We start from the raw sequence: 22,449 nt of genomic DNA on the forward strand, positions 1-22,449 counted from the left end.
CGAATGCCTTTGAGGCACGATTATAGTGTTTTCCTGCAGACTGTCTCTCTTCCTCTACTTCCCTCCCCACAGGCAAGAGCTCAGGACAAGTCACAGCTAGCAGAAATGTTAGCAGCTAGACAAATGCTTATTGCACTGTGCCCTTTTGGTAGGAAACTACCTCTTTTCAACGGCCATTTCCTTTGCAAAAATTATTTGACCCATTAAATGGGGGGGACAGGAAATCACAACTCCATGTGGTGTACTGGGACGCCTTTCTGCACGCCCTGGTGAGAAGGTGCAAGAGTCAGAGAATACTAATTCACAGTTCTTTTTTAAGCCCTTTACCAAGATGGTCGGTATGGCTTGTCGAACCAATGTTCACATCGAGTAGATTAATGGATTTAACACCCCCTCAGGACTGAATATACAAGAACAAGACTAATGCCAAGAGCTGTGCTTCGAAAAAAGTAACAATGGTAAAAACACAGCACAGTTTTCACCTTGTTCACCTTATTAGTTATTAGTACATTCACAAACTAAAGTTGAAGAAATATCATCAGCCATTTCATGGCAATGTGCATTAATGGATGTTGAGATATTTAGTCTGGACTAAAGTGGTGGACCGACCGACCAAATCTATTGTATAGCAGTATATCATCTACAAAAAATCACGTCCATTCCACAACGAAGCAGTTGAGCGACGGACATTACGAGCTGCCCGTTAGCTGTCGGCCTGGTACCAGATGACGAGGAGGCAAATAACTGTGACTAGTCGGACTAATCAGTAGGCTGCGGTCACTTCAGCCAGATGCTGCCCTCATATTAACCCCATGCTTGTTATTAACACGGGTTGTCTGTGTGTGTGTGTGTGTGTGTGTGTGTGTGTGTCTGCCCCAACGTTTGTGTGCAAGTGTGTTTACAATAACTTGTATGTGTCAACTCTACTTGAACTTGACCAGGTCTTTTGATTGAGTTTGTAAGACGAACAAACCGTGTTTTTTTTTTTTTTTTGCTGGTTGAAATGCAGCTCATTTTGTGTGTGTGTGTGTGTGTGTGCCTCAGGTTATTGCTTCCTTTTAAAGAGTGGAGGCCGTGGGCCTGTTTATGTGTGTGAGCAAAACGTGTCTGAGGTTTTTATTTAAATATAATATTAAGTTTGTTTGCAGGTTTATCGCTGTGTGTGTGTGTGTTTGTTTATGGGTGTGTGCTCAAATGTCGGACTCAATAAATAGAATCCAATCAAAAAATGAAAATCCCTTTATTGAATGTTGCAGCTTCTGAATTGCACGAGCTTGCAGTGGTTTTCTTTCACATTTGTGAAGACACGCAACCTTTTCTTAATAACAGTAATCTCTGAGGAGAGCATTTGCTGTTGCTCTAACTTTTAATGATTGATACTTTGATACTCCTATTTATCTTGTACCCATTTCAAGCTCAAACATGTGGCTGTATGAGGGAATACAGGAGGATTAAGTGGTTTGGTCATTTTACTATTGCAATGTGTTCATCTACTGAAACATTGATTGTCTTATAATTTCTAGAAAACCAGTTATCTATCAAACCGTCTACTCTGCAAAAGTAAAATATGTATGAAAAATGATGTGCGTGCAGTTTAGATTGACAAACATAAATGCTGTTCTGTGTGCGGAACGTTTCCCTAAACCTTCTCAGTGTCACGCCGAGTATAATTTGATGTCAAGTTTTCACTTTTTACACTGCCTCGCCACAAAGTCCCCTGTGTGCTTTTCCATCCAGGTTGTGAGATCTGCCACGTATCACCTGTGCAGACACAGCGAGACAGCCAATCTAGCCTGCACACATTTTCATAATGCCTGAGGTGTATAAGATGTACAATTGCTCAAGGTGAAAATGGAGATTCACTACTGAGACCCGCATATATGTTTTACAAAAAATGTTTTTGTATTGTTTCAATTGACTTCAGTGATTGAAGATTATTGTTTAAGTGACTGTAACGGTAACATCTCAATAGAAAGAAGAAGTAGCAGCACTAAAAAGATAGTTGTTGCCCTGCAGTGACTTTAAAAACGTTATGAGGCTTCACAGTTGGACCATATGGCACTGGGCAAAATGACTTGAAGATCATGGGACTGATGCATTTATTCATCAGAGCCACAGTTGGGACGGACCGTGATGGCGGAGATGTAGACAGATATGGATATATTATAATACAGTAGGGAGCACGAATTGGGGGGGGGGAAAGGAAGATAAGGAAGAAAAAAAAAAAAGGGGGCTAATGAAGACCGGAAGCTATCAAGACTAATGAATAGATATTAAAAAAATCCTAAACGCATGGAGGACAGCAGCATGGTTCATCCATCGGGCGGGTCCTTAGCTCTGTTGCCCTGAGCGTCCTCAGAGAGCAGCTGTCAAACAAAAGCCATCTGAGACCGCAGCCGCCCGGAATACAAAGTCAAACCAAAAATGAGCTTACAATCACTTTTAGTGCCAATCTGATTTTGCAAATGTTGTGCAAAAATATTCGAGCAGGTGAATTGGTGCTTTGATATTAGCTATTCATTTAAACACATGGCTGTGGGCTCTGGCAGCTGGAGCTGTTTATTGTTTAGTGTGTGGTCCGCTGCAAACGGGCAACAGATGAACAGAGGAGAGACGACAGACGGACAGGAGGACGGGACGAAGCTGGAGGAAGAAAGCGGAGGAAGGAAGGAGGACAGGGGATCCTATCCACAAGATTATAGTGTTCATGGCATCTGGACAGTTGTTTGGCTAAGGAGCACATGTTCATGTGTATTGTGAGCATTTGTGTGTGTGTGTGTGTGTGTGTGTGTGTGTGTGTGTGTGTGTGTGTGTGTGTGTGTGTGTGTGTGTGTGTGTGTGTAGTGCCTCAGGGACACACCTGGAGTGTTGCTATTTAGCGTTTCAACTCGGCCTGGCCGTTGTACATTCACCGGCCTCTGCTTCCCATGACTCCCTTCGTCGCGCCTCGGGGCAGGTCACAGAGCGTCTTCGCCAGCAGGTGAACAGCATTAAAATTTCCATCAGAGCGACAGAACAAAGCGTTGGCAGTTACAGACGAAACGTAATGATAAATCAGAATGTCAGAAGTGCCCGCTTCAAAATCCGGTGCCTCCACGTGCCTCTGAACATGACTCAGCCTTCGACGGAGCTGGCGGGCCAGAAGCTAAAGGCGCTAACGGCGCAAACAACAGCAAGAATGCTGACAGAGCAAGAAGTGTTTGACTTTGTTTGAGGGGAACTGGAGGATGCGTGGCGGAGGCTACTACACTACTTCTTTCAAAAGCAATTAAAATTGTCGCTACATTAATGCTCGGAATGTCATTTTGAAAACCTTTTAGAAGAAGAGTTTTGCTTTACGAGAAATGCACTTTCTCGCTTCCTTGTTTGAGAGTTAGCTTTTAAATCGAGCAAACGAGCCACAGTTTGTTATTTTGTGAGCTTTGGAGTTGCTTTGAAAAAATGAAGACTGTTTTCAGTCTGAATGCAAAGCTAAGCTAATCACCCCCTGTCTGCTTGATATTTAACAAGCAAACATCAAAGTGGAATCAATCTTTTAATCTCACTCTCAGCTAAATTAAATGTAAAAATAAATCCCAGAATGTCCAACTATTCCTCCACAAAAATGTTGACTGAGAGCACCGATAGACTCAGATGTCCTACATGTGATTTGCAGAAGAACATATTGGACATGATACAGATGTAAAACCTCTGCAGCCATCTAGAAACAATTTGGAGACGTGACAATTCGTGTCCAATGGACTCACATAAATCAAAGTAAGCACTCAGACAATAGCGTGAAACAAAATAATGTTATTTTAAGATGTATATCGACATATACCAATAGTCAGGTAAGGCTTAGATACATCTTCTTATTGAATTGAATGAGTCCAAACTTTTGACTGGTACTATACATTTTCACATGAGCCGAAACATCACATCTGTCGACCGGAAGGCTTCTTTTGTAAAACTCCAAGAAAGTCGTCTTCAGTCGAGGTGAAAACCGGTGTGATGGTGCCTTCAACATCGGAGGTCGCAGCGCAGCGCACCTGCTGCGAGCGCATTTTTTACCATTTCCATGCAAGTCAAACCCGCAACGACCAAGTGGCTCCTTTTAGAAAAGTGCATTCGGGATATTTGAAGCCGGATTTAAACCTGTAGGTTGCCAGCGGAGGTTTTTTGCGCAGAGGGACCGTCTCCCCCCCCCCCATCTCTCCCTCTATTCTGGATGAAGCGGGGCACGGGGAAGGGTCGGGACGAGGAGGAATAGCCGGAGGGGGGATGGCTGAATAACGAGGAGAGAAACACCCACTCCGGACTCACCGAATTGTATCCGGAGCGAACGAGTGGGAGAAAGAGAAGAAAGAGAGGAGGAGCGAGAAGGAAGAGGAACCAGCGGTCTTTGGTATTCAGAGGATTTCTTTGGGGATAAAGGCACGCTTGGAATCGATGACCGGAGAGGTAAAGGTGATTTCATTCGTTATGCGCAGCGTTGGAGCGTTTGAACGCAACGTCTTAATTTGAATGAATCGGATAGTTTGCCCCAAATCGCACAGAAAAACTAAATGTGAACCATTTAGCAGCACTTACACGCCGATGAATGAAGATACGGTCAGTGATTCCAACTTGATTTCATTTGGCTAAAGACAGTTTTTCCAAGAATGAAATCGGTGCGTGCGTCTACTGTCTCGTATTGTGATTAATTGAGAATGTCTGGAAATCATTTTCCGCAAATAGCATTTAAGAGCACACAAATTGAGCAAATAGACTGCTTAATTTTATTGAAGACTGCGCCTTCTCCTGGTTTCCATTAACCAATTAACCAATTGCAAAGTTACACAAACTGACCAAAAAACAACAACAAGGAGTTTCCACTGGGCTGCAATTTGCATTCATCTTGCATCACTTGAGTAAAGAGATATACATTTTTAATTGAGCGTCACTCTGAGACTTTCCAATCACAATCTCATTTGTGTGTGTTGGAGAGCGACTAAAAGGCAGAATGGTTTCTGTTTAATCTTTCTCATTTCCCTCTCCGTGTCCCGAGGCTTTTGACACTCTGAATGAAAGGAGCCTGCTTTCATTTCAATACCTCAGGGTTTCCTCCAGATAATTCAGACCAGGTAAAACTTTCTCGCTCAGGCTGTTCTATTCGAACCACTGTCCGCGTGCGTGATGAGTGTCTCCATGTGTCCGTCCCCAGTGTGTAATAATAAGGGGCCTGCAGAGGAGGCGAAGACAAAAGTGAAGGAGGTGAAAGGAGGAGATGGGATATAGAGAGAAGAGGAGATGATCTGTTGTCTTTGCTCTTGTGGTTTGGGAAACGGGTCTCGTGGAATGTTTCCTGACTTGACTGTCAATCAAACTACTCCCTCCCTGTCTGTCCATCACTGTTTGTTCTCCATCTTTCCCCACCAGCTCCTGTTCATTTATCCTCCCCTCGTCCCTCTAACAATGTCCTCCTCTGTGTTCCCCGGTGTGGGCGGCAGGCTCAACCGCTGCTCTGCGGTCGGTCTAGACCGTCAAACTGCTGCTCTGTACTCGTATCAAAGTGGAAATTAGACGGGAGTTAACTGATTCCAGATCAGCGGTATTTGGGCGGGGTGGGTTTTCTGGACCCACAGAGCCTCTCTTCAGCTAAATGTCAGAAATCCCCCCCTTTCTTTCTGTCCAACTGCACTGTACCTCTTTGCTTTGCATCTCCTCCTTTCTTTCAGCATAATCCTCCTCTCTCCGTGCAGGTCTAAGCTGCTGATTGTGAGGATGGTGTCAGCGGGGCAGATTAGGTGGTGCTCGTGGACCCCACTGGTGTTACTGGTCCTGATTTCCCATTTGGCGCAGGGTCAAGGTAAGGACCGTCTCCTCTTGTCCGGTCTCTGCTGCACAATCTTCCCATCCCACGTCCATGCCCCTCCCCGTCTCTTCCGCCGCCTTCCTAGTGAGCATTTTTCAGTCCACTCCAACTTTTCTTTGCTTTTAAGTCTCCATTTGACACCTTCACCACACTGTGTCTGTCCTCACTCTTCCCTCCTCCCTCCCCTCACCTCCCCGCCCTCCCGGGCCTCCATGTTCCCTTCCCTCACCTGAACTCTCTGTGTCCTCTCCTCCACTGTTTAAACGCCACTCCTCCCTTTGCTGTCTCTCATGTTTGACGCGTAGCCTCGGGTTAAATCACGCCCGTGATCGTCCGCATGTCATCGTGCCAATTTTACGCCGGCAGCACGGCAACGCTTGCAACCCCGCTGCCGACGCTGCCACCTTTCAGGGGGGGGGGCTTTAATTAACGTGTTGTTCAAGCTGTGATGATTTGCAGCTCGATGTGCTGCTCAGTAGATAACGCTCCAGTGTGCTTTCAGATCAACCTCATTCCTCAGCAGGCCTGATTTCACCACACTGACTCCCATCAAAAAGTGGGCTGCTGTCTCTCTGTTTTTAGGTCATGGAAGTTAAAAATCTGGACGCGGGCTTGACAAGGAACACACATGTTAGTTACAGTTTTAACCGTAACATACTTCACGTGTCACAAGAGTGTTAGAATATCACAGTTGTGTGTGTTTTTCTGAAGGAAACTCCTGCCGCTCCTCTCTGTTAATACAATCAGCCTTAGAGCTTAAGCCACACTACCCAGTAATCCTTCGTTATCATGTGTTGACCAGGAGGTTTCCTTATTTAGTGATGGATGTCCAAGGCTGATGTTTCAACAACGTCTGAGAAAATTATTATTCCAACAAATCGGTCCGGGGAATCTTTCTTTACCTCTAGATAGACATAATATGAAATGACCCCAAGGGACACTTTTAACATTTAGCTGTGTGTGTGTGTGTGTGTGTGTGTGTGTGTGTCTGTGTGTGTGTGTGTGTGTGTGTGTGTGTGTAGCTCACATTCCTTCCAGGATGTGGAGTTAGAGGTGCAGAGAAGCAGCAGGTCCTGTTTAAAGGAATGCTACTGATAGACATGAACTGAAAATAGTTTTTCTAAGCTGCTCAAAATAATCCACGCATGGCACAAATCTGAGGGGATCTGCGTGTGGCTGCTTTTATTTATATTGACAGTGGAAGTCCTTAATGAACAGTGATTGATTTGAAATGAAAGAAGGGCTTTTCTGGTATCTCGTGTCTTTCTCTGCATTGGGTTCTGACTCTTTGTTTCTCTGCTCGTCTTTCTTCTGTGCTCTCTCCCTGTATCCTCCTTGCTTTGCTTCTCGCCGGATATTTTTCTCATTCTCTGTTTACTCCTTCTCCTTTTCTCTTTGAACACTATATTTCAAATTTGAATTTCAAGACATGTTTTTCACCGGCGGCAGACAGAAATTAGACGTGAGACGGGAGTGTGACGGCATAAATTAGGCTGGGATTTGATCCCAGTGAATCACAGCAGAGCGTGGATGACATCCCAGACACCATGGGTGCGTGCTCGGCTAAATTCCTTCATTAAGGAGCACGTGACAGGCATCTTTGCCCAGTCTGTCTCTCTGTAAACTGCAACATCTGGTCCCAGAGGATTTTAGCTCAAAGATCACTGTCTGTTTTACCCATGGCGAATGTTTGTATATACAACACCAGTGTCTGGCTATCGTCCGGAACTCCCACAACCAAACAGTGCACTGTTAGTTTGGGAGGGATTTCCTCCACAAGGAATTAAAAATATATGATGATACGTCATTCAAACCTAATCAGCTGAATATAAGACACTATAAGGCCAAGAAATGTTATTTAATTGGGGTATAATTTCTTTCTAATAAAGGAATTATATATTGATTGATTTCCACAAATCATCTTTGCAAACACAAGTTATTTATTTAGTATGCGATAACATTTTTTAGACAATATTTGGGCACAGTAGTCTGCATTGCATGGGTCAGTTACGCTGCCCTGTGGGAGCGGCCTTCTTCTTCTCACACTGTTAGAAGGATGGAAAAAGAAAACGTAAATTTGATTTGTATGCTCCCCTGTCAGAGTGGCCAGGCACTTTGTGGTGATGTTTCCAATGCAGCAGGGATAGAAGTAGGATATGTGGAGGAAGATTCCTGATGTTGGAAGCTTGCTGGCAATACGTACAAATTCAGACCCACTGTTAATTCAGCAGTCATTTTAAAGTCTGTTTTGTTCTCCTAACCTAAGTCAGGTAGTGATTGGAATGATGCACAGTTAATCTATTTGGGTTTATGTGTTTGTGTGTGCTTATTGTGTGCTTAGTTAACTATTGTGATTGATTTTGTTGATTGGCTGACAGCCTGAGTCAATACAGAGATTGTGTGCTCAAGAACACATTTACAAAGAAAATACAGTGTGAAGTGACGTAGACCTGTGAACGGTCCTTGTTTGAAATGAATATGTTGTTTCTTATTTAACGTAAAGCATTTTCTCTAACGTTAACCTAGTTGGGAATTTCATGGTGATGTATTTTTTCACTGTTGGTTGGTGGCTTGTTGGAGTATTATGGCTTCCTGCACATGGAGACGGATCATCAACAGACTCGTAATATTCAGCTAGTCCTTATTAGAGAGCCTTCACCCTCAAGCGCGCATGCACACACACACACACACACAGACAGACAGACAGACAGACAGACAGACAGACAGACAGACAGACAGACAGACAGACAGACAGACAGACAGACAGACAGACAGACAGACAGACAGACAGACAGACAGACAGACAGACAGACAGACAGACAGACAGACAGACAGACAGACAGACAGACAGACAGACAGACAGACAGACAGACAGACAGACAGACAGACAGACAGACAGACAGACAGACAGACAGACAGACAGACAGACAGACAGACAGACAGACAGACAGACAGACAGACAGACCTGCACAATGCAGCACAGAGATAAGGGTTAAGGGAGAAGGCATCATTTACACAGGTAAAACAATGAATGTGAGAAGAAAGACGTTAAGCCTCTAAAGGACAGGAGTGGGAGGAGGAGCAGGAGGAGGGTTAGATGGGATAAAAGAGCAGGAGAGAAGAAAATGGAAGAGGAGGAGAGAGAGATGAGAGTTAAAACCCAAAGGATGAGAAGAAAAGACGTGATAAAGGGCTGGTGTGTTCCATGAGAGCAGTGAAGGGGTGGAAGGAGAACGCCGGAGTGGATTTGGGTTCCTGAGTTCTACCTTTGTGAGCAGAGTTGTTACCGTACTGACAAGATACCGGCCTTAATCAAACAACACGGGCCGCAGCGCTGGATGGACACGCTCATACAAACTTTCCCTATCTCGCTTAGTGTACAGAAGACATCTTGCGGTGACAATGCAAGTCAGCAGTTGCCATCCATAAATCCTGCGAATTAGTGACGCCACTGTAGCCCGAACACTCTTTGAAGTCAGTACGGCCCTAATCCGGAGCGAGGAAACGGGGGAATTAATCAGGTCTTGATTGAGATGCATTAGAGATAAAGGAGATGCATGTGTAGATGAGGGAAAAGAAGAAGAGAAAGAGGATCAGTCCAAGTATGAGGGAAGGACGTAGAGGAGAAAAGTAGACAATGCAAGGAGAAAGTGGAAGAATATAGATAAGAAAGATGATGGGATTTAAAGATTAGAGAGTTAAGGGGAAATCGACGTATAGGATATTTAAAAAAACAGACTGAGAACAGCCGAAAACACATAACACAGCAAATCGGAATAGAAGTCGAAAAGAGAGATTTTTGAGTAAAGAAAGGGGAAAGAAAAGAAGCCAACATAGAGAAGATCGTCCACATCGGAGGATGGGAAGAAGAAACTTGCAGAAGAAGTTGAAACAGAGACACAGTTCAAGGGGGATGAAGAGAAGCAGAGGATCGGAGGGCATTTACTGCTCCAACAGGAATCCCTGCTGGCTTTCACACCTGCTAATCCTGGGAAAAGTGGCGTCAGGCTGTGCATGCATCACCCCACCCTGCATCATTTCACTTCATTCTGTGCCTCCAGTTCACAAACTGTTCTAATTCAGAGTGGGGATTAGACACCTATGAATGCACAATGTTATAATACTGTATATGGTGGATTTTAGGGGATTTGTATGGTTTTTTGAATTTTTTTGTTAAAGGCTTTATTGACTCAGACTAGATACCATTTGCCGAATTTTGTTGCTATGCAAAATTTCTGCCAAACATTTGCAATTATTGCCTTGCAAGAAGCTTCTGCAAAGAGCTTTAAGGGGTTTGGTGATTCCATCTGTGTGACTCAAATAAACCTTTCTAGTTTATGTAATATACACATTGGTTTAAGCTCTACTGTGGGGGGCGGGGGGGTGAGGGGGGGTGTTAACCCACCTAACCGAGGTATCGACATTATTTAAGCAAAGCATCTTATTGTAAGAAGATGTATAATGCATTCCACCAGAGCATCTTGGATTCAGACAGTGTGTGTGTGTGTGTGTGATATGTTAAGCTCTCTGACGGTGTTTACGGCTCCACAGTGATCAACAAGAGCAAACGAGGCAGGTTGGGAAGGGTAATTCATATCAGAGACCCTCATGTTCTGTCAGCGTCCTCACCCATAGGAGCTATTATGTCCATATACATTAATCATAGTTGCTGTCGCTGACTAGAAAAGCCTTCAACTCATAGACCTTGACATATAGTCACAGAATAAAAGAGGGTCTTAATGGGCTCATTCATGTTTTCTTCATAAAGTCAGTGTGTGTATGTGACATGCAAGGCAATGAAGAAGAAGGCAATTCCCCCCCAGTTATTAGTACCCTTTCTGCCAACGCGATTCACCTGCAATCCACCACAAACTAAATGATACCAGAGTAATAATCCAGCAGCTCTATCAAAGGCTTAAGTTATTCATAGTATTATGGGGTGTGATTATACCGTGTCGTCCTATGCATTTTGAGAATTTGATAGGTGTTGCAATGTGATTACTTAATAAAAAGATTGAATAAAAGTATGAAAGCGTAAAGTGGAGGGCGCGGCTCACCACGTGTCTAGACTGCGGTTAAGGTCTGACACACGACCCTTTGCTGCATGTCGTTATTCTCTCCCCGTTTCGTGACTATCACTATTAAATAGGGGCAGAAAGTCGAACATTTTTATCCCAAAACCCGTAACGCTGCAGTGTTGCTGCTGTCTGTCCTTTTCTTCAGTTGTCTTTTTCTCAACCACATTTATTTTTATTCTTCAAAACAAGCCGTCTAAGTGTGTTTGTAAGAAGCCCGCAGACTGAAAACACACACACACACACACACACACACACACACACACACACACACACACACACACACACACACACACACACACACACACACACACACACACAAAGAATGGCTGCTGTTACCATCATTCGGGCCGCTGCGGATCTGCTGTCATTGACAAAGGGCTGGAAAGTAAAGCAAGCTGCTCTGTAAACCAATCATTTCATCATGATATTGTATAGATAGACACAAATGTACCGCCGTGCATCGGCACAGGCAGAAAAGTGCTTCTTCTTTTTTACTTATCTTCACTCGTTTGGGACAGAAATTTAAATCATCCCTCCGGCGTTGTCCTTGGAAAATATCTTATGAAGTAAATCTGCCTGGAAGAGGTTTCTCTGTAAAACCTCTTTCAAGCTGTTTTGAGCTGAAGCTGAGCTGTATGCTTTTCCCGGCCTGCTTCTGGTGTTTTATGTATGTTTTGCTCTCATGGATACAAGAACTTCAAAATGGGAATTCACTCAGCTCTCTCTGTCCTTCTATGCATCCTTGTTTCCTCTTTGAGTCATTTTGATTTGTGTCTCTTCGGGGTGAATCTTTCGGCCTCTATTTCGGTTATTTCTTTGGTTCCACCACTGACTGACACGCTCATTCCTTAACACATTTTTATTTTTTATTTTCAACCATTTCCTAGTTTCATTGGAGCTGATTTAATTCTGCACAATTCCTTTTCAGTTCCAGCTCCAAGGAGGCTGCGTTTCAAAGTGCTGAGCCCAAGCAAACTCCTTATTTCATGGAAGGAGCCCAAAGGAGACTTTGACAGCTATCTGTTCCTTTACAACACTACGCCAGGTGGGATAACTTTGGACACACACACACACACACACACACACACACACACACACACACACACACACACACACACACACAGTAGGACTTCGTTGGGTCCCACTAGGTGTTGGATTTTTTCTTTGTCAGGCAGGATTATGTAATTTACTTGTTATCAGAACTCCTTTCAAGGGATCACACTCCTGAGAGATATGGAGGACTCAACGTTTGTCCTGCACCACTGCCAAGTTTCAGACAAAGGAATGTTTCTGCTGTGAACGTGGAGCCCCTGTCAGCACATTTTGCAAAACGGGACCGATAGGTGCACAGGACAGCAGGACGGAGAGCGAGTCATGATGGAGTTCAGCCTGGGAGTCGAGTACCGGATGTAGACTGTGGCTATAAGGCAGATGGCAGACAACAGTAGCCATAGTAACCCTCCATTCAGGATCAAACTGCATTATCACCGCATGACACTCTTCTGTTATACTGCACCAGTGATGACCTCGTCTCTCGTCACTTCTGGGCTTGAACCTCGCAGTCAGCATTTTACCACATTATGATAAATATAATAAAAAGAGCGTGCCTATCTCAGCCATACATCTTCTACACATGTTTCTTTTATACCTTTGTTGGTGTTGATGCTGCGCTAAATGTAGGTGATTGTTTTGCAGCCGCTGTAAAAATGAATAAGTAGGACTGGAGAAGCGCTTTGTATCGTAAAACTTCTCCCCTGTAAACATCCCGCTCTTGCCGTCTCCGACAACTAAAAAGAGAGCAAAAACGTAACTTAAATTTATGGTCACTTCCTCTCAGGGAAAAATACAGCAGTAGCTCACCAGCGTTCAGCAAATGCAGTAAAAACTGGGACTATGAGGCTAATAAAGCCTTTTTGGATAATGAGGTGGATGAGGACACAACAAAAACTGTCCTGTATCCTGATATCCCATCAGAGTCAAATGAGGTCAAAAATCACAGAGTATAATAAAACTAATTTGGTTTTAGAATAAAACCTTGTTTTATCTAAAACCAAATTAGAATATTTTTTGCAAAAGGAGCTGTCAGAGTAGTGGCTTAAACCTCAGACTCAACATAATATATATTTTCTTCTGGTAACTGGAAAGGAAAGGAATTCATGTTTAAACTCAAGGCAGATCATTGAAATGCCTTTCTTTCATTATTTTAAACTTTGTGTCAGTCGAATCAAAATGTCAAAAGAAGAGTGTAGCTGAAACCTGATTTAATGACCCCGGAGCATGGGTGTGCTGAGGTTCAGCTATACGACCAATTAAACTTAAAACTGAGTGAAGATGATATTGATGTGTTTACCAAAATGGTCTCATCCCACAAGACGCAAGCTGTTTTTGTTTTTTTCACTTCTTAGGCTGTTTGAACTTTTGAAGTCTTTGGAGAGCAGAATTCTAAGACTTCCAACTAACTTAACGGAATATTAGCTCACTAATTAACTTGTCCTATTTAAATTGATTGATCCTCATGCAAACATATATATAAAAATAGTAATTTGTCGTTTAACGGGGAGGTCATTGATAAAACCACTTCTTGGCCTGATTCAGTGACCTCCCAGAACTTATATGTATGTCATGCAAAGCTGCAGCTGTGACTTTCTTCTAAATTGAAAGACATGGATCAGCTTTTTGGTGGATTGATGGTAGTTATGTGTCCCAGCACAGACCGAAGTTCAACTACCTCACCTGACCTGTTGTCCCCCTCCAGTAAAGGATTTATTTATCTTCCCCGAAAGACGTCATTAATCATCACTCTGTGGGCACAAGCGACAGAAGAGCTGAGGAAGCGCACACAACACCTTATTGCGGGTGGCATTGATTTGCAGGTTCAAAATTAGAATGGGGGGATAATGTGACCTGTAGGCCTGATGGAGAGGACACAAGCACACACGCTGTTTATTTGTAAAGATCCACAATTTATTTATTTATTAATAAATTATTAATAAATAAATTGTGGATTATTTTGTTTATTTAAGTCAAAACCCCAAACCAGCGCTAACATTCGATCCCTCTCTTAGCTACAACCCACCACCATGACAGAGGTCCCCCCCCCGCTCTGAACAGCACTCCAGCACTCCTGAGTCAGCTCTTCCTCTGAATTATCTTATTTTAGATGAGATTACTACTATTTTGCTTCCTACAACTACATACAGCAACAAGAAATGAAAAAAGCAGGGAATTAAAATATATATGTCTTAAGCCTAGTTTATGCTTCTGCGTTTTCAGAGCGACGCAGACGCAAGACCCCCTTGCGTGTCCCTTGCGTGCCTTTTCACACCTCCTTGTGTCCTTGCGTGTGTCGACCCATTTTTCTAGCCTCCCGCAGCGCACAAGGCTGCGATTGGTCCGCTAACTACATCCTTTACGGAGTCTCACATTTCCGCTTTCATAGCCCGATACCGCCATTATTAAAACTAAGAATGTTTAGGAGAGAACGGATCAGATTTAAGAACTTTTGTCGGAAGAAATGCGCAATAAGCGGGTTGGATTCATGGAGGGAGATCTCCGCAAACGCCGGTTTGCCGGTCGAGAGGTGCACAAAGTTGTGGAGGAAAATACGGGACAAATGTGTCCGCAATGAAAAGCAGCAGTGGCGATGCGCGGGGCAATAAGGTCTGAGAAATAAATAAACAAATAAATAAATAGACGTGACTCTCTAGGTCGTCTTCAACAAAAACACGTTACTCCTCCGTTGTTCTGGTGGTGAATTGCTCTGCAACACACGCAGAACCATGAATTGAAACGAGACGCAGACGCAGATGCATGCGGCCTTAACCTTTGCCCCTCTCCATCTCCCTCTCTCTCTCTCTCCATCAGGTGGTCAACAGAGGGAGATCATAATATCTAAATCTGACACTAAGGTGTTGATAACAGATTACAGCCCCATGAAGGACTACACAGTCAGTGTCCTCAGCGTCAGTGGCGGTGAGCAGAGCCGGCCACTTCAGGGCCGACACAAAGGTGCGTTCATACATTCTTACTTCTGTTCTGTAGCTGTACTGAAATGTGTGCCTCCAATTGTACCCCTCCTCTCCATAATGCTGTACTCAGCCTTATTCTAAAGTGTTATACTCCCCTCCCATCCCCACTTTACTCCCCTTCACTTTAATGTAATCTATATGTATCTGATCTGTATGTATGTAAACCCAGACACGTGTTTTCTGCTACTCTGCCAACATGTATTTAATCCATTTTATGCAGCTGAAGGAGGCGAGAGTGACGGAGGAGACGAGACTAAGCCCGAGAGGCTGACTGAGTCAGCTGGACCTCCTGAGGATGACAACGAGATCTTTGGAGGTAGAACAAACGCACACAAACACTGTCTCCAGGAGAAGGGGCCATGTACAAATCCAGTCCTCACATCGACTCTTCTTAAAGAGCCAGTTGCCATAAAGATGTTTAACGAAGGAAAAACAGCCAATGGTGTCAATGCCATAGATCAGAAAAATATAAGTCAGGTGTCATGCAGAGGGACCAATGCAGAGGTTGAGCAGCCGGTCAACAGTAGAATCCACCTTTAAAAGCGATACCCAGACAGTCATCCGCCTGGTGGTCCACTTACCCACCAAGTGAGGGTAAGGAAGCCAAAACCATCCACGCTTCAAAGGGGGAATCACTCTCAGTGGAGCTTTCTGGGAACTATTTGGAACACGCAGCGGCGGATAAAGTGACGGTGACTCCTGTAGTTCGAGGATGAATGACCCATATTGTTAACTTGCGTCTGTGAGGTTGCTCGTTAATTTGCGCTCTCCTCCCCACCAAGACTGTCTGGCTTTCTGTCTGTTTGTAACTCAAACCAAAGTATTCCTTCAGTTGGCAGCATTAATGTTTTCATGGTATTTCAGTGTGTGCATCTACTAATTTACTTTCTATCTTAACCGTGAAATCCTTGGGGGATCTTTAATATCTGGAGTGTAATTAATGGTGTGCAATTTCCTCTGTGTGCTTTTGCGCATTAGAGAAAGATTAAGCCATTTATTTTCACAGACTTAGTGATGAACCATGCTGTTGGCTGAATTTGATACACTAAGTGCAGCTGATATGATAATGTGACTGCTTTTGCCAGATTTAAATGTAACTTCTGGTGACAGTTTTGCTATTGCTTGGTTCAGAGCAATCTCAAGTGAAGCCATATAATATGTGGCATTATTTGCATGGAGTAAAACCCTTATATCTTATTTGCACAATATCATTCCCCTCTTGCTAAATGTGCACTTTGTGTTTGCTGATAAGGCAAGAGAGAGACACACAAACACTCACAACCGCGCATAAAGAGAGAGAGAAATTAAGTTATAAAACGTGTTTCTAGATGCTTGGCACCCGGTAATAGATAATGAATTGTCCCCGGATTAACCTGCATAGCGTAGATCTATGGAAAAGTACTGGATTCACAATGGAAAATGTGTGATTGTCCTACTTTTATTCTTTACCTAGAGGTATACAAAGAAAAGATATAAGATAAGATAATGTTTATGTTATGAAGATCCCTGATATCACAAACGGCTCCTTCCTTTCTGATAAACACCACAATGTCACTATGCACAGCCATCTTTTCAGGAAAATGTGCTCGTTCCAACAATAGAGAGCAACGTGGGTTCTGAGCAGAATTAGCTGCATTGTTTTGGTAAAAAATCCCAGCTGTGCTTCTTCACCTTTGGTCACAAACCTTGCATGGAAACCCACCTGCCATCCCTCTTTTTCACAAATAGAAACTTAAAATACCTTTGAGTATTCGGGATGGAAATCTAAACTTAATAAAAAAGAAATGAATATATTAAAACTGTGATGACTCTCTCTACATGCAGTGGTTTAGATCTTTGACGTTTTCTTTTCTCCTTTGTTTCTTGACCTTCTTCTCCCCCCTTCTCCTCGGTAGGTGGATTCAAAACTTGATTTCCTTCAGTGTGCTGTTCTCAGATTCACTGCAGCAGAGGTGCCCTTGATTGGTGTACTGCTTCGTACCTTTTGGGGATTATGATAATATCCTGCTGTGCTTCAATAGAATCGTCTGTGTGTGTGTGTGTGTGTGTGTGTGTAGGTGCCAGGGAATGCAGCTTTGTGTACCATAGTGATGCTAATGTCCCCTGTTGAGACTTCTCTTTTATGTTGCCTCTCGATCGGGTTGTGCGAGTGTGTTCATGTTCTACAGTGATAGTACCAATATCCCACAGGGCTCCAAAGAGATGGTGTTGTATGAAGTCGCCCTCTGTGTCTTTGTATGTGTGTGTGTGTGTGTGTGTGTGTGTATATGTGTGTGTGTGTGTGTGTGTGTGTGTGTGTGTGTGTGTGTGTGTGTGTGTGTGTGTATTAGCGTTGCAATCCCAGTCCATCACCACTCTGTTCCAGAGTAGTAATCAGCTCGCTTTTATGTCTGGGTGGGTTGTTTACAAAACCTTTCATTAACAGCTGGCTTATGGTCTCCAATCCTGTCTGATGTGTGTATGAATGTGTGTTTGTGTTTTGCTGGCATCGAACAAGTCAGTTGTCTTTTTGTGTGAACACTTTTTTATAGTGCGTGGATCAGACCTTGGCACAGATAAGTTTTATTTTAATTTTTTTAACTTCCAAGCAATTTTAACATTAAATACTTTTTTGGGGATTCAGCTTTTATTCTCAATTTGGAAAAGCAGAGCCTTTTGTAGTCTTTGACTGCCCATATCAAATGCAGCCTTTAAATAAGTTGGTTTGAAGTTGCTCCGGTGTAAGTAAAGGGCAGAAGGCCATTGGCTAAAGGCAGTGTCATGAACCCTCCGCTCTCAATGAAATAACAGGGTTTTTCTACTTAAGACACTCTAGAAATGACTTAACCGTATCTTAAGAGGGCACAGGCTGTTCTGAACTAAATACAGACCGTTCAATCCAGGATTCTTTTGAAGAAACCTATTTCGTGCCGACATGGACTGAGTCTGCCTCTGAGCAAACAGAAAAAGGTTTAAAATACATAGTTTACGTTTGTGTGCGGTCCCCAGTCGATCTGTTTCTCATAGTAATGGTCATTATTTATGGGCCTGCACCCTAAAAGTCGATGATTCAAATCATCGGTCAGGGACTCCTGGGTCTAATCTCCCTTTGAAAAGAGGACTGAAGCATTTTCTTTTTTGCCGTCTCTAAATCAATGAGCGATCCCTCACTGGTGAAAGATGTGCGGAAAATTATTTTCTCCTTGAATATCAATTGCAGAGTTGATGTGTCTTTCTTTTTATGTTATGTTTTTATGTCATTGTCTGCAGGGAAAAGCAGCATAATTACCTTTTGCGTGTCACAATGACAGTAAAGCCTGAGCTATTTGAAGAAACATAAAGTCTTTAAAATATGAAATTCAACCAGTTGCAACAGTGATGCTGGTAAAATGTGGTCCTACTGTAGTGGGAACCACCACAGAGTTGGTCTTTAGTACTTTGACAGCTGTTTATATTTCTGAGGACAGATTTTTTATTGCTGCACAACAGTCATAACACAGGTTGGGATCGAAATGAAGGCAGAGTTCAAAGGCTGTTTTTTTCCCGTGGACGGGCGCTGGTGGTGCGGGTGGGGGGGTTGAGAGAGAGGAGGGGGCCCTCAGGCCACTCTGCTATACTGTCAGATTATTGCCCTGATCACAAGATTGTCTCTGGTTTCTGAAGACGGGAGGAGAGGTGGAAGAGAGAGAGGCATGCTGGTTGAATCATAAAGTAACAAAGGCAGTGAGAACCCCCCCAACATCTAAAACAAGGGTACACCCTTGCTTACCCGTAATAAAACCAGTGTCAGATTCACATTTCCTTTACGATAACGAAAATGTGAATGAAAAAATAAACATTTTCAGCAATACTGAAGTAAAGTTTGTCATATGTTTTCGCTATCTTCCATTTTCTGTCAGTTGTGCAAACAAAAAGTCCCTTTGGACTCCTCAATCAACTGGCTGCTAAAGAAATGCTGGTTTTAGAACTTCACATTCATGCGTCAGTTTCACTGTCCAACGAACGCTTTCCAGTTCAGACTGTACGCAGACAGAGCAAATACTGTGTAATGCTTTTACACATGTTGACGTCGGTAGAGGAGATTTCCTTGTCCCTTTGCTTGATTCACGGGTTTCATTTTGGTTAAATGCCTAGAGAAATTTTCCAAAAGCTTCTCCTGCGCCAAAAGAGATTTTCACGTTTTTTTTAGCCATGGTAAGTGCAACGATGGCAAAGTTGGTCTGTTCATTACTTTGGGCCAGACTGAAATATCTTTTACTTTAGATGGATTGCAATAATATATGTTTTTGTACAAGTATCGATAGTCTCCAGAGGTTCCACTGACTTCAGTGCTCACCTAACCTTTTCCTCTAGCGCTGCAGTTTGCTTTGCAAGTTGGATGTATTTCCAATTGAATTGAATATATAGTAATTCTGCTGTCAGATGACTCCCAAAAGTGTTTCTGTAATGCACAATAAGATCTTGTATAAAATTTTGTTTTTAAGTGAAATATCTCAAAAACCACCCATTGATTGTGGAATTGCTGTTCTAACAATTCATTGAAAAACACATTGTGAAATGCTTCTCTGATGAAAACGCTGTGGACACCTAAAGCACTAAAGCATACCGGGCTTCACTATGTATAACTATACAATTAAAATCATGCTGTATTGAAGAAGATCTTAAACTAGCAGTTGAGACGATAAACTCGCCTCTGCAATGTTTGCTGAGGTAAGAAAATAAAGAGAGAAGACTCATTTCCTATGGACTGATTGATTTCACAACCAGAGGTGTTATTGACTGCTGCCGTTGCCACTGATTCGTCCATGTTTCTGTTAAGATAAAGTCAGTAGGGAATTTTGCAGCCAATGACAATAAATATCTTTTGTTTTGCTTAAAAGGAGAACAAATCCATCCGTGAACAGTAACACATTTCTCCAAAATGAATACCTGTTATTTGGACAGTTGTGTGATATTAGATCAGAGAACATCTGTGTGTATGTGTACTGTAGGTGTGTCCATGACTGTAGTTGTTACACGTGTGGGTGAGGAGCCTCCAGTGGCACAACTGATGATTGTTGCCCTGCAGAGCATAAAGATCTAAGAGATTAGCCACTAGAACTGAGCACCGGTTTCTCTAATCAAACCTTCCTTCCTGTTTTCTTCTCATAGACAGTAAGTTGTTAACTGGCCTACATGTGAAACAGCGTGAAAATATTTAATTTCCTTTATTACCTTCAGTTAAATTAAAGTCACTGAACTAGATCAACTTTGGTATCTATATAGCGATCCTCATTTAATTCTACATAAAGCGATCACAGCGCCAGTCTGACAGTGTACACAAGCAATTGGATACCATTGAGCAATCAAGGGCAAAGGCCTCTTCTTTCCTCCTTGCTTTGGTGCCTTTTCCAATACATGTCACCCAATAGGATGTTAGCCGAGTGTTGCCTTGCTCACTCTCTGACTGAAGCGTTAAGCCGGCACTCACACAGGCAGACACACACGGTTTGAACCCGAGCGACAGACACAGTCAAAGTTGAACTGGAGGCCAATGAGATTGCGTTGACATTCACCACGAGGATCCATCACAGCTGCACGTGGTAACAAAGCCACACCTGGAGAGACAATGTTTCTACAATCATAGCCAACCTTAATTCCCAACATCATCACTTATTTTAGTGTTTCTACTCTTTAGGTTTACGTGTGTTCATCCTTCCATATTTACCAAGTCTTCTCCCCAGTTTTAACGTTCACGTTGGTCTGTATCTGTCCATCTCGTTTTCTTTGTGTGTGTGTTTCTCAAACCTACTTCTCTATTGTTTTGCCAGTTGTCGACATCCTCTGCCATTGTGCACCCCCCCCCCCCCCCCCCACTGTTTTTTAATTTAAGTTGTAGCATCACTATTCAGTCTGCGTGATACTCAGTGGCTGAACAAGATGTCAAAGATGTTGTGGTGAGAAAGATGTGTCACTGTCGTGTAGCCAGAGAGCCGGAGTACGGAGGCCAAAACCGATACCGCACACGCAGCTCGTTGAAGCATGTGCACGATACTAAATAAGCCATCTCCATTTGTCTTGTCTTCATTATTACTTTTTCTGTCATGGCACTTTGTGTTTCACATTTTGTTTTGGACCTTTTCCAGATGTGGGATTGTCACGCTCACGCACGGTGGCTGTGCGTTCAGAAACTTGGGAGTCGATCGGCCGTTGCTCATTTGGACGTTCGTATGCGTGTGTCTCCGTGCCAGCCAGACGCATGTCCTTGTCCTCCTGGATAAGTGATGGAGGAGGGGGTCATGGCTGAGGTTAACTAATTGTACAACAGTGGTCATGAAGTACATCTGTGTGCGGACGTGCTAATGGCTTTCGGTCATCAGTGACAAGGACTCCTGAAGTGCAGAGGTCAATGGAATAATTAGCGTACGTCTTCCCCAATTTCCCAGCTGTGGCTTCTCCTTTCTCCTGTTCACACACATGAGGTCTATCACACTGTGTCTGCGGTACCGGGGACGCCGCTTTACCGTGTTTTCTACAGGAATAAGTCCACCATGAGTGAGCCGCATTGACAACAATTTGGTTAAAGGGAGCAAAAGTCCCTGTTCATTCAACAGTAGAATTTTACGTTTTGCATACATGTGTGTTATAATAAGTAGTTTAGCTGCAGTAAATCCTCCTTGCACAGGACCTGCCACAGAAGTGCTTTGAGTTGGTGATTATGTACACATTTAAAATAAATATTTGCTTGTGCTTGACTAATAGCAACTACAAAATAGAAAAAGGGGGTTGGTTAGCAGGCAAACTGTCCCTCCTGCAGAACAAATAAGTAAGCCAGCATTGTGTTAAATAGTGAAAGAAAAACGCCAGTCTGAGTGCCACACCTGTCTTTACAATGTGTGCATGGAGCTAAAAAATAACCAGACAGGATAAGAAACACTCAAGTTTCGAAATAGAAACAACTACAAAGTTCAACAAGTGTGTGTGTGTGTGTGTGTGTGTGTGTGTGTGTGTGTGAGAGAGAGTGTGTATCAGACGCAGAGATTAAAGGAAGGCAAACAGAACGACAAAAGCAAAGAAACGCATGCAGAAACAGGTTGAGACGCAGTGACACACTGAGGAAGAGGAAGAGACATTTTACAGGCCATGCTTTGCTTTCAGCGTACACGTAGAGTTTGTTCTGTCAGACCTTCTGTGTATTCAGTGAACAAGACAGTGGATTAAAGATCAGGAGGCCAAGCAGGAAAAGGTCTCAGGTGGAACGACAGGAACTGCCTTAGAACAGCTGTCGGATTACACCTTCAAACGCGCTGGATTGCACTACTTCACACGTACACACACGTACGCACACACACACACTCACACTCACACACACATCTCACGCAGGACCACGGGACTCCCAGATGAATATAAATGCTTGAGCCTTGCCACGATGTCTTAGTGCCACTGAGCAAACGACAGGTGTATCCATCTGCTGCCCGTCTCTCCATTGAATAAACAAGCGGGTGAAACTGAAAATCTACTACTAGTGTTTATTGGTGCGCTAAAGCAGCTC

The 22,449-nt window shown here is 43.3% G+C and overlaps 1 protein-coding gene across 1 annotated transcript in view; it reads left to right on the top strand.

The window, feature by feature from the left end:
- The first annotated feature begins 4,300 nt into the window (after nt 1–4,300).
- Nucleotides 4,301–22,449, top strand: part of LOC120810076 (collagen alpha-1(XIV) chain) — an 88,495-nt gene continuing 70,346 nt past the window's right edge. Inside the window, 5 exon segments of the mRNA XM_078095299.1 lie at nt 4,301–4,440; nt 5,721–5,827; nt 11,840–11,956; nt 14,776–14,919; nt 15,160–15,255. Of these exon segments, the coding sequence (XP_077951425.1) occupies nt 5,743–5,827; nt 11,840–11,956; nt 14,776–14,919; nt 15,160–15,255 (442 nt within the window). The 5' untranslated portion in view covers nt 4,301–4,440; nt 5,721–5,742.

This window comes from Gasterosteus aculeatus, chromosome 20 (assembly GCF_964276395.1).
Source record: "Gasterosteus aculeatus chromosome 20, fGasAcu3.hap1.1, whole genome shotgun sequence".
Taxonomy (NCBI): domain Eukaryota; kingdom Metazoa; phylum Chordata; class Actinopteri; order Perciformes; family Gasterosteidae; genus Gasterosteus; species Gasterosteus aculeatus.